The following is a 13,386-nucleotide window of genomic DNA, read 5'->3' as shown; positions in this document are numbered from 1 at the left end:
GCACTCACTCCCTCTTGCGAGAACACCAGAACCACAACTACCTGCTGAACAATCGTCGACAGGAAGACACTGGAACTCACCAAAAAAGATACCCCACATCCAAAGACAAAGGAGAAGCCACAATGAGATGGTAGGAGGGGCACAATCACAATAAAATCAAATCCTATAACTGCTGGGTGGATGACTCACAAACTGGAGAACACCTATACCACAGAAGTCCACCCACTGTAGTGAAGGTTCTGAGCCCCATGTCAGGCTTCCCAACCTGGGGGTCTGGCAATGGGAGGAGGAACTCCTAGAGAATCAGACTTTGAAGGCTAGTGGGATTTGACTGCAGGATTTCGACAGGACTTGGGGAAACAGAGACTCCACTCTTGGAGGGCACATACAAAGTAGTGTATGCATCGGGACTCGGGAAAGAGCAGTGACCCCAGGGGAGACTGAACCAGACCTACCTGCTAGTGTTGGAGGGGCTTCTGCAGAGGCGGGGGTGGAGGCTGTGGCTCACCGTGGGGACAAGGACACTGGCAATAGAAGTTCTGGGAAGTACTCCTTGGTGTGAGCCCTCCCAGAGTCTGTCATTAGCCCCACCAAAGAGCCCAGGTAGGCTCCAGTGATGGGTTGCCTCAGGTCAAACAACCAACAGGGAGGGAACCCAGACCCACCCATCAACAGTCAAGCGGATTAAAGTTTTACTGAGCTCTGCCCAACAGAGCAACAGTCAGCTCTACCCACCACCAGTCCCTCCCATCAAGCCTCTTAGATAGCCTCATCCACCAAAGGGGAGACAGCAGAAGCAAGAAGAACTACAACCCTGCAGCCTGTGGGACAAAAACCACATTCACAGAAAGATAGACAAGATGAAAAGGCAGAGGGCTATGTACCAGAGGAAGGGACAAGATAACACCCCAGAAAAACAACTAAATGAAGTGGAGATGGGCAACCTTCCAGAAAAAGAATTCAGAATAATGATAGTGAAGATGATCCAGGACCTTGGAAAAATAATGGACGCAAAGATCGAGAAGATGCAAGAAATGTTTAACAAAGACCTAGAAGAAATAAAGAACAAACAAACAGAGATGAACAATACAATAACTGAAATGAAAACTACACTAGAAGGAATCAGTAGCAGAATAACTGAGGCAGAAGAACGGATAAGTGACCTGGAAGACAGAATGGTGGAATTCACTGCTGTGGAACAGAATAAAAAAAAAAAGAATGAAAAGAAATGAAGACAGCCTAAGAGACCTCTGGGACAACATTAAACACAACAACATTCGCATTATAGGGGTCCCAGAAGAAGAGAGAGAGAAAGGACCAGAGAAGGTATTTGAAGAGATTATAGTGGAAAACTTCCCTAACATGGGAAAGGAAATAGCCATGCAAGTCTAGGAAGCGCAGAGAGTCCCATACCAGATAAACCCAAGGAGGAACACTCAGAGACACATAGCAATCAATTTGACAAAAATAAAGACAAAGAAAAATTACTGAAAGCAACAAGGGAAAAACAACAAATAATATACAAGGGATCTCCCATAATGTTAACAGCTCATTTCTCAGCAGAAGCTCTACAAGCCAGAGGGAGTGGCATGATATATTTAAAGTGATGAAAGGGAAGAACCTACAACCAAGATTATTCTACCGAGCAAGGATCTCATTCATATTCGATGGAGAAATCAAACGCTTTACAGACAAGCAAAAGCTAAGAGAATTCAGCACCACCAAACCAGCTCTACAGCAAGTGATAAAGAACTTCTCTAAGTGGAAAACACAAGAGAAGAAAAGGACCTACAAAAACAAACCCATAACAATTAAGAAAATGGTCATAGGAACATACATATCGATAATTATCTTAAACGTGAATGGATTAAATGCTCCAACCAAAAGACACAGGCTTGCTGAATGGATACAAAAACAAGACCCATGTATATGCTGTCTACAAGAGACCCACTTCAGACCTAGGGACACATACAGACTGAAAGTGAGGGGATGGAAAAGATATTCCATGCAAGTGGAACTCAAAAGAAAGCTGGAGTAGCAATACTCATATCAGATTAAATACACTTTAAAATAAAAAATGTTACAAGAAACAAGGAAGGACACTACATAATGATCAAAAGATCAATCCAAGAAGAAGATATAAAAATTATAAGCATATATGCACCCAACACAGGAGCATGTCAATACATAAGGCAAATGGTAACAGCTATAAAAGAGGAAATCGACAGTAACACAATAATAGTGGGGGACTTTTAACACCTCACTTACACCAATGGACACATCATCCAAACAGAAAATTAATAAAGAAACATAAGCTTTACATGAAACAACAGACCAGATAGATTTAATTGATATTTATAGGACATTTTATCCAAAAACAGCAGATTACATTTTCTTCTCAAGTGCACATGGAACATGCTCCAGGATACATCACATCTTGGGTCACAAATCAAGCCTCAGTAAACTTAAGAAGACTGAAATCATATCAAGTATCTTTTCTGACCACAACACTATGAGATTAGAAATCAATTACAGGGAAAAAAATGTAAAAAACACAAACACATGGAGGCTAAACAACACCTTACTAAATAACCAAGTGATCACTGAAGAAATCAAAAAATAACTAGAAACAAATTACAACGAAAACACGATGATTCAAAAGCTATGGGATACAGCAAAAGCAGTTCTAAGAGGGAAGTTTATAGCAATACAATCCTAGTTCAAGAAACAAGAAAAATCTCAAATAAACAATCTAACCCTACACCTAAAGGAACTGAGAAAGAAGAACAAACAAAACCCAAAGTTAGTAGAAGGAAAGAAATCATAAAGATCAGAGAAGAAATAAATGAAGTAGAAACAAAGAAAACAATGGCAAAGATCAATAAAACCAAAAGCTGGTTCTTTGAGAAGATAAACAAAATTGATAAACCATTAACCAGACTCATCAAGAAAAAGAGGGAGAGGACTCAAATCAATAAAATTAGAAATGAAAAAGGAGAAGTCACAACCGACACTGCAGAAATACAAATCATCCTAAGAGACTACTACAAGCAACTCTATGCCAATAAAATGGACAACCTGCAAGAAATGGACAAATTCTTAGAAAGGTATAACCTTCCAAGACTGAACCAGGAAGAAATAGAAAATATGAACAGACCAATCACAAGTAAGAAAATTGAAACTGTGAGTAAAAATCTTCCAACAAACAAAGTCCAGGACCAGATGGCTTCATAGATGAATTATATCAAACATTTAGGGAAGAGCTAACACCCACCCTTCTCAAACCCTTCCAAAAAACTGCAGAGGAAGGAACATTCCCAAACTCATTCTATGAGGTCACCATCACCCTGATACCAAAACCAGACAAAGATACTACAGAAAAAGAAAATTACACACCAATATCACTGATGATTATAGATGCAAAAATCCTCAACAAAATACTAGCAATCAGAATTCAACAACACATTAAAAGGATCATACACCATGATCAAGTGGGATTTATCCCAGGGATGCAAGGAATCTTCAATATATGCAATTCAACGTGATACTCCATATTAACAAATTGAAGCATAAAAACCATATGATCATCTCAATAGATGCAGAAAAAGCTTTCAACAAAATTCAACACCTGTTTATGATAAAAACTTTCCAGAAAGTGGGTATAGAGGGAACCTACCTCAACATAATAAAGGCCATATACGACAAACCCACAGCAAACATCATTCTCAATGGTGAAAAACTGAAAGCATTTCCTCTAAGATCAGGAACAAGACAAGGGTGTCCATTCTCACCACTATTATCCAACAGTTTTGGAAGTCTTAGCCATGGCAATCAGAGAAGAAAAAGAAATAAAAGGAATTCAAATTGGAAAAGCTTAAGTAAACCTGTCACTGTTTGCAGATGACATGATACTATACATAGAGAATCCTAAAGATGCCACAAGAAAACTAATACAGCTAATCAATGAATTTGGTAAAGTTGCAGGATACAAAATTAATGCACAGAAATCTCTTGCATTCCTATACACTAACAACAAAAGATCAGAAAGAGAAATTAAGGAAACAATCCCATTCACCACTTCAACAATAACAACAATAAAAAATACCTAGGAATAAACCTACCTAAGGAGGTAAAACACCTGTATTCAGAAAACTGTAAGACATTGATATAAGTAATCAAAGATGACACAAACAGAATGAGAGATATACCATGATCGTGGATTGCAAGAATCAGTATTGTGAAAATGATTATGCGACCCAAAGCAATCTACAGACTCAATGCAATCCATTTCAAACTACCAATGGCATTTTTTTACAGAACTAGAATAAAAAAATCTTAAAATGTGTACGGAGACACAACAGACCCCAAATAGCCAAAGCAAACTTGAGGGAAAAAAATGGAGCTGGAGGAATCAGACTCCTTGACTTCAGACTATACTACAAAGCTATAGTAATCAAGACAATATGGCACTGGCACAAACACAGAAACATAGATCAATGGAACAAGATAGAAAGCCCAGAGATAAACCCACGCACCTATGGTCAACTAATCTATGACAAAGGAGGCAAGGATATATAATGGAGAAAAGACAGTCTCTTCAATAAGTGGTGCTGGGAAAACTGGACAGCTACATGTAAAAGAATGAAAGTAGAATACTCCCTAACACCATCCACAAAAATAAACCTAAAATGGATTAGAGACCTAAATGTAAGACAGGACACTATAAAACTCTTAGAGGAAAACATAGGAAAAACACTCTTTGACATAAATCACAGCAAGATCTTTTTTGATCCACCTCCTAGAGTAATGGAAATAAAAACAAAAATAAACAAATGGGACCTAATGAAACTTCAAAGCTTTTGCACAGCAAAGGAAACCATAAACAAGACGAAAAGAGAACCCTCCGAATGGGAGAAAATATTTGGAAATGAATCAACGGACAAAGGATTAATCTCTAAAATATATAAACAGCTCATGCAGCTCAATATTAAAGAAACAAACAACCCAATCCAAAAATGGGCAGAAGACCTAAATAGACATTTCTCCAAAGAAGACATACAGATAGCCACGAAGCACATGAAAAGCTGCTCAACATCACTAATTATTAGAGAAATGCAAATCAAAACTGTAATGAGGTATCACCTCACACCAGTTAGAATGGGCATCTTCAGAAAATCTACAAACAACAAATGCTGGAGAGGGTGTGAAGAAAAGAGAACCCTCTTACACTGTTGGTGGGAATGTAAATTGATGGAGAAAAGTATGGAGGTTGCTTAAAAAGCTAAAAATAGAATTACCATATGATCCAGCAATCCCACTACTGGGCATATACCCAGAGAAAACCATAATTCAAAAAGACACATGCACCCCAATGTTCATTGCAGCACTATTTACAATAGCCAGGTCATGGAAGCAACCTAAATGCCCATCGACAGACGAATGGATAAAGAAGATGTGGTACATATATACAATGGAATATTACTCAGCCATAAAAAGGAACGAAATTGTGTCATTTGTAGAGATGTGGATGGATCTAGAGACTGTCATACAGAGTGAAGTAAGTCAGAAAAACAAATATTGTATAGTAATGCATATATGTGGAACCTAGAAAAATGGTACAGATGAGGCATTTGCAGGGCAGAAATTGAGACACAGATGTAGAGAACAAACGTATGGACACCAAGGGAGGAAAGTGGCGGCGGGACTGGTGGTGGGATGAACTGGGAGATTGGGATTGACATATATACACTAATATGTATAAAATGGGTAACTAATAAGAACCTGCTGTATAAAAAAATAAATTAAATTAAAAAACAAAAGGTATCATCTGGAGGACTTTCTTGGTGGCGCCGTGGTTAAGAATCCGCCTGCCAACACAGGGGACATGGGTTTGAGCCCTGCTCTGGGAAGATCCACATATGCCGCGGAGCAACTAAGCCCGTGCGCCACAACTTCTGAGCCTGCGCTCTAGAGCCTGCAAGCCACAACTACTGAAGCCCGCGCGCCTAGGGCCCGTGCTCCGCAAGAAGAGAAGCCAGCGCAATGAGAAGCCCATGCACCACAACAAAGAGTAGCCCCGGCTCGCCGCAACTAGAGAAAAGCCCACGCGCAGCAACGAAGACCCAATGCAGCCAAAAATAAATAAAAAGAAATTTTTTTTTTTAAAAGGTATCATCTGGGACATGGAAAAGTTCTTTTACATATGACGTTTCTTGTTAGCCATAGTAGAGAACAATCTCAATCTAACCTTTTAAAATTACAAACAAAGGCAGAATAAGCCTAATAAGAATCTTCTTCTGCATAACATAAGACCCCAACTTAGATGTAGAACAGAAGAATTTTCAAAGATTTATTTATATCTGATTACTTCAAAATGATTTCAAATGTTTTATAAATCTAAATATACATAAATCAGAATAACTGAAAATAAAATGGGAGACAATAAAAAGGATTAACAGTATTCCTGCTACCCAATAATCAGATACCTAATTATTTCAGTTGGGGTACTGAAAGGAAACACACTGACAACCTTCTCTAAGCCTACTATCTCTTCTGTAATAAGAATTTCATAATAATTATTTAATAGGGCTGAAGCAAGAAGTAAATAAAATATCAAACACCTAGTATAATTCCTGGTACTCAATAAATAAAGTTTATTATTACTATTATATAGATATTCAGAAACATACATTTTCCTAAAACCTAATTCAAGGAGAAATATAATTCGTGGGTCCTTACATAAAGGCCACTAGATGATACAACTAATCACATCTTTAACCACTGTTTTTCGAAAGGAAATTTATGTACTGACCTCTATCAAAGCTGAGGGTATAATCTTAATGGCACAACATTACATTTTAACTCAGTGAAGAATATATTAATGGCAGAAGGCTTTGATAATACAGTCTGATGAACTTTTAGGACAGAATGGAGTTTGCTGGATCTAAAGTAGTGCTAAAGTAGTTGACATGTTCACTGTAATGTTTTTCTCAAATACCAGATGTCCCAGACTCTTAAGAAGAATTCATAACTGAATCCTTTTAGAAATCAAAATATATTTACCTTTGTGGGTATATATTCCAGAGTCTTGAATTCATTCATATATTCATCTAAAAACACTTTAAAAGTGTTGACCCAAACTCTGACTGGAGATTCACTCCAATCACGCTGCTCAAGCCTCATGGTCTTTTCCAAAATCTGTTCAAATAGTGCGTAGAGGTCTTTATACCGTATGCTTTTCCCATCATCTATCTAATAAGCAATAAGAGAAGAAATGTAAGGTTTTATGAAGAAATTCTTTATATATAGAAGACTGATTCAATTTTTATTGGGTAATTATTTTGAATAAAAATTAGGATCCTGATATACTTTCTAATGGGCATGTCCATGAGGTCATGTGGTATTTGTAAATTCCCACTCTACTATGGCATGTCTGCAGAATAAAACCTGCTAAATTTTAGTAAAATACCTAACAGTTTAAACAATGTAATAATTGGAGAAAGCCCTGGGAATTTTAAACTATATTTAGCTATAAAGATTATTTGCCTCCCTCTTAATTACCTATCCCCAGAAATGAACCTTGTTTAGATAGTTCCACTCTAAAACTGAAAAAGTGAATACTTGAATTCTTGCCTAGTGAAACATTAGGCAACCTTTACTTTGATTCATTTTTCCAAAGAAGAATGACATGCTTAGAATAACACCATATTTCTTGCAAAGGAATCTACATGGAATTCCTTTTAACTTATTTAAATGAGGTGTGGAGTCTTCATGAGAAAGAAAAAAACAGGATTTAAGTGACCCAAACGTATTATATACATTTAAAATGTATTTCTCTTTCACCTCCTCAGAAATATAAGTTGAACCTCTTTGATCCAGGGTTAGAAAACCACTATGAAGCTCTATTTCATAACGTTGGCTCTTCCTATGTGATACAAAGTATATTGGTCCCTAACCTAGAAAATAAAGGTATGAAGCATGACAAGCAGTTAGCAGGATTAGAAAAATATGGCCAACATTGTCTCTACCCAAACCTAGTCATTTGCCGTAGCCTGATTACTACTTTATTATGGTCTTGAAATTATTGCTGTCTAAGACTGCATGGTTCCTACTTTTAAAAGGCAAAAAAATCTTATACTGAGTAGAATATACATAGGAAAGTTCTCCTGATTTCTCTTTACACATTAAATTACAGGTTGAACAAAGAAAAACCAATTAAATACAAATTATTTTTTATAGAATAAATATGACAATTCAGAGATATTAATAAAGATTCTATAGATCAAAAGCATTAATTATTATATACTTTAGCACCAATAATAAATTTTCTAAACCATGACCAACATCATATGAAAGTATAGGTAAATCTGAAAGTGATACAAACTCATATATAGAAATTGGTGAACATAAACTGCTCTAATTCTAATGAATAAAAAAGTATAATTCCAACACAAATGAGAATTAGAAGCTGGAGCCAGAGCTAAAAGGATCATGAGAAGTCAAAATAGTAAAGAGCCACTGGGTGAAAAAGAATCATACCTAGAATATCTGAATTCAATACCTTAAGATGAAAATATACCTATAACAGGGGGGAAAAAAAAAACAGCTCAAGGAAATTTGAGAATGCTATTAATCTGAGGTCAGTCAGAATGCTTTTCCCTATCTATCCCTAAAACAAAAAGAAGACACTGGAGAAATCTCTAGTTGAACATGGCCCCTGTATTATTTTTTATGGCATTGTCAAATTTTTCATATGTTGAACTTCTGAATATCTCCTGACACAGTTTAACTTACCGCCAATGCAGATGAATAAAAGCTGAAGATATTCTGCCGAAATTCTTTCAGAGCTTTTTTAAATACAACATCCACTAGTGTGTCTTTCTTGCTGTCTTCATTATCTAGGTCATTCATCTGGGGACCACAGAAAGAGATTTTGTACACAATCAACTAAATTGAAAAGAAGTGAATGCCACTCTGGACACATACTGTTTCTTCAACAATGACCGTCCTGAAAGGGCAAACTATCATGGGACCCAGAAAAAAGCATGACCAGGTAGCCAAAGTTTTATTACTACTAGATGATTTCTAAAGTCCCTTCTAACATTGTATGATTCCACAGTTCTGCTACCAAAAAGACAACTCAAAGTGTGCAATGACAAGCCTCACCTTCCCATACAGAATGCAACATGACAGTTACGGTAAAACTGAAGTCAACAGTAAAGCCTAAAACTTTAAATCCTGTCTACGCAGTCTAACTCATATGAATCCTATTATTTGTACCTTTCTGGTAAAGAAACAGATGCTCTAACTTACTGAAGCATATATCCTTTAGGGGGCATATCCTGATATACAAGCATTCCACAGTCAAAGCTGCTCAGGGGCCTCACTGAGCAGGCACAGGGTACCTTTTTCAGAAGAAATTCATCCATGCTTTTTAAATCACTGGCACTTGCTATGATCTGGACAGAGTCATTTTGCCAATGCATAGACTCCAAAGCCACGCTGCTGATCTTCACATTTCTCTTGCGCCTTGCCTTTGGAGAAGGCTCTTTGTTCTCTTTGAACTCCTTCCGGCAACTCCCAGGCAATTCTGGACTCAATGGAGGTGTTGGCTGATTCTGAGATAATTCTATAAATCAAGATAGAGTGTCCAAAAAAAATTTCTTTTAGTAAAAATACTGAAATCTCCACATCCTTCTTTTTAAGTTCCTTTAGTAAGTCACTGAAGGAAACATGTAAATATCCGAAAAGTAAAGTAACATTAATGTTTAAGTTCAGGCAGTTAGGCAGTAAATCCAGATTGTACATTTGTACAGAAAATGTATTTAAGAATTATCACTTTTCAATGGGAAATTCTATTGTGTCTCCCAAAGAGATGAGGTCTGATACTGAAAATCTGGATGGAAGTGTCTTGTAGAACTGAAGCCTGGATCCCAAAGACCTCAGTCCCAAAGAAAAGAAAGAAGAGTACACAATCACACTAGCATGTTAAATGCTGACTATTAACCCAGTCATAGCTTTACTATATCTGTTTGAAAGAACATCCAGTTATATACAAATCCAATAAGCCAGTGAAGTTTGATAATTATTATTATTTGTTTACTAGGGTCTAAAGCCATAAATGCTCCAGGGACAATATCTGGTGTTAGGCTGGCAACCTCTATTTAGGGAACCAGGTAACTCAACTGGTTCACTTCTGCCTGTGTCTGCTTGCTATTTAGGATTTTCACATATATTTCCCAAATAACTGTATGAATTTCTCAGATAATTCCTGGAATTAACTAGCTCTGTATATAATATTGTAAAACACAACAAATCTTCTCTGCAATTGTTTACACCAGAGAAATTGGGTTCCATGTAGTCCATTATAATCTAGAACTACACTGGATTTGCCAACGCCTACCTGGGGCTTGATGAGAAAGTTGGCCCCATTTCACATGTTTTCCCACATATATTTACCTTACCTTCTGTCCAATGGTATATCCTCATTCCATCTAAAAGCTAATTCTGACAATAAAGGAAAAAAAATAGCCTCCTACTTGCTAAATGCCACCTTAGGCAGGAAGTGAAACAAACTTGAGATATGGCACCAGAATAAAAATTATCAAGATATAGGATATAAGTATATTCAAATTGGTGTCAACTAATATTAATTCCATTATATAACCTAGATATACAAGTATCTAATTATTTCATTTAGCAAAGTCAATATCGTTCTTTATACTAAAAGAAATAATAGTTACTAAAGAAACTGTCTATAATCCAATTTCAGCATTAAAAACAAGGGCTACCTTAATAAATTTCTACCCAAAGATAAATAAAAAGGCTACAATCAATTTTTATACATGTATCCTTATTAAGCAAACACACAATGAAGTCTGCTAATAACATATACTTCAACCAAAGAGCTTCCTAATTCCTTCTTGGAAATCAGCAGTGGAGAATATAACTGTGAAATATGAAAAATTCAGAATGACTACTGTAAACCAGATAAGATAAAATGAATTGATCCTCTTAGGAATTCCAAATTTTCCAAACTGAACCTGTAGTATTCACTTAATTTACTACTGGTTTTATTCATATCAGTTTGCAAAGTGATAGGAGCAAAGCCACAAGACAGAAAACAGGGTTCTAATTAAATTTCTACCAGTTTTTCCTTTGACACACAGATGCCTCTGCTCTGGCTGATCCATTCCCATGTGAAACTTGATCTCTCCTCCCTTTATCTTATCCTTTGTCCCTTTATTTTTATCTCATTCTAGATGTGAGAAGTTTTGTTTACTTACTTTAACTGGGCCTGTTCTATCTCTTCTTAGAGATAATAACTTTCTTCCTAGGGCCTCTCTATTTTATTCAATACTGATATTTCATCCACCCACCGGTATTTTACCCACTCATTACTACACATCCACCTCTGATGTATATCCCTGTTTAAGACAGCTGGCATCTTTACATGGTAATTAAAAACGTTCATACATACTTGAGCAAAGGGCTTGGGAAGAATGGGCTAATCTTCTAATACTGGGACTACTGGAATCCTTGGAGAGTTAATAATTCTAGCATTTAGAAAGGCCATATCTCAACAGATGAACTAACTGTTGGGTATTTTCTAATGTGCTATGATTGATGCCCCAAAAGTTAAAATAACAGCTACCACTATAAAGTCCCAGGAACATATAATAGGTACTTCAGCACAATGGTTATGAATACGGACTCTGGAGCTAGACTGCCTGAATTCAACTCTCAGCTCTGCCAATTGCTATACGTGTATAAGCAAATAACTCTCTGTGCCTCAGCTTTCTTATCTATAAACTGGGAATAATAATCATACCAACCTCAAAAAATTGTTGTGAGGATCAATCGAGTTAATACATACAATATGCTTAGTACAGTGCCTTGTATGTAGTAAGCACTCAAAAATTAGCTGCTGTCATTAATTTTTACTAGGAATATACATTTGTTAAGTGAATGAATGATGGTTAGATTTTTACACTTTAGAAAACTGAGGCTAATCAAAGATTCACAGTCATTCTTTAAGTTGTTGTTACTTCACTGTTTTGTACCACATTTCCCTGAAACTTCTGTTATAGGTAAAATTTAATTTTATAATTATCTGTTAGTTAAGGAGGGACTTAACAATCTTGGTCCTATCTCATTAGAATATCTCACCAACAGGATTACCATTACAAATACTAGAGGGATAGTAAACTTTCAGAAAGAGTAAACAGAAATTATGAAGACAATCTCCACCCTTTGTCCATTTTTACCATCTGGAAACTGATGAGCTGGAATCACATCTGAGCCAGCAAAGAGTGCCGAAACCTCCGAATGGGTGGCAGGTTTCACTCTGGTAGTCTTCTTCTCCCCTTGTTTCCCTTTGGCCCAGAATCTCATCTTAGCTCTCTGAGGTCTGTTAACAACAACAACAACAAAAAAGTAACAATGGAAATTAGCATGTCCTATTGACAATATCTGTACGTCACTTTAAGTTATATAAACACCTTTCATGTGAATTAATTCATTTAACCTTCATAGTTAAGTTTAGTCATATTTAATCTTCAAGTGTACATTTAAACTTCATCTGGAAGGTAAATGATAGCTTCCTCATCTTGAATACAGAAATAATGAGACTCAGGAATGTTAAAAAAACCCACCATTTATTTGAGTTGTTATCATGCTCCAGGTACAAGTGCTTATATAGAATTACCTTAATTAACTATAACAACAAGTTGATATTCAAACCATAACCGTTTTTCAGGTGAAAAACTGGTAGCTTAAACATTAGGTAACTTTCCCAAGGTTATACAGCCAGTGAGTAACAAAGTTGAGAATCACACCTACTATGCTCTATATTGCCTCATTAGTGCTTCTATACTGTCTCCCATCATATAAATCAAGGAAACATCCTGAGATAATAACAGTTCACATTTACTGACCATATAGTATGTATCCTAACCTTGTACTAGGAGGCTTACTTGTACATTAATTTGTTGGTTCCTTTATTTTTGAGCATCAACTAGGAGCCAGGCACTATGCCTTACTTATGATGCCTTCTTTTCACAACTACCATGATAAATAGGTATTTTTATCCTAACTTTACACATGAGCAACCTGAGGCTCAAAGGGCTGATGGAGATGGAAGTTAAAATCAGGTCTGTCTGCTTTTGAAGCCCATGTTCTTTTATCCATGCTTCCTTCTTTTTCTAATAGCTTATTACTAATCCTATACATCCATATAGTATAAAGGGAAATTGTTCTACAAGACTTATTACAAATGATAGCATTCTCCTGCCATTCTCATTCCTTTTCTGCTCCCTAGAGCAACCCTTTTGAATTTATTTAACTGATTCTTTTAATATTTACCATACTTATATTGCTATCATATTT

The 13,386-nt window shown here is 36.4% G+C and overlaps 1 protein-coding gene across 1 annotated transcript in view; it reads right to left on the bottom strand.

The window, feature by feature from the left end:
• Positions 1-13,386, bottom strand: part of MYO9A (myosin IXA) — a 269,941-nt gene that overhangs the window by 51,003 nt on the left and 205,552 nt on the right. The window contains exons 29-32 of the mRNA XM_060005673.2: positions 12,267-12,409; positions 9,405-9,628; positions 8,794-8,910; positions 7,063-7,251 (exon numbers count right to left, since the gene is read on the bottom strand). Of these exons, the coding sequence (XP_059861656.1) occupies positions 7,063-7,251; positions 8,794-8,910; positions 9,405-9,628; positions 12,267-12,409 (673 nt within the window). The remainder of the gene's footprint in view (positions 1-7,062; positions 7,252-8,793; positions 8,911-9,404; positions 9,629-12,266; positions 12,410-13,386) is intronic.

The sequence above is a fragment of the Delphinus delphis genome, chromosome 2, assembly GCF_949987515.2.
Source record: "Delphinus delphis chromosome 2, mDelDel1.2, whole genome shotgun sequence".
Taxonomy (NCBI): Eukaryota; Metazoa; Chordata; class Mammalia; order Artiodactyla; family Delphinidae; genus Delphinus; species Delphinus delphis.
The sequence above is the reverse complement of the archived record's forward strand: the minus strand, read 5'-3'. Positions and strand labels throughout refer to the sequence as shown.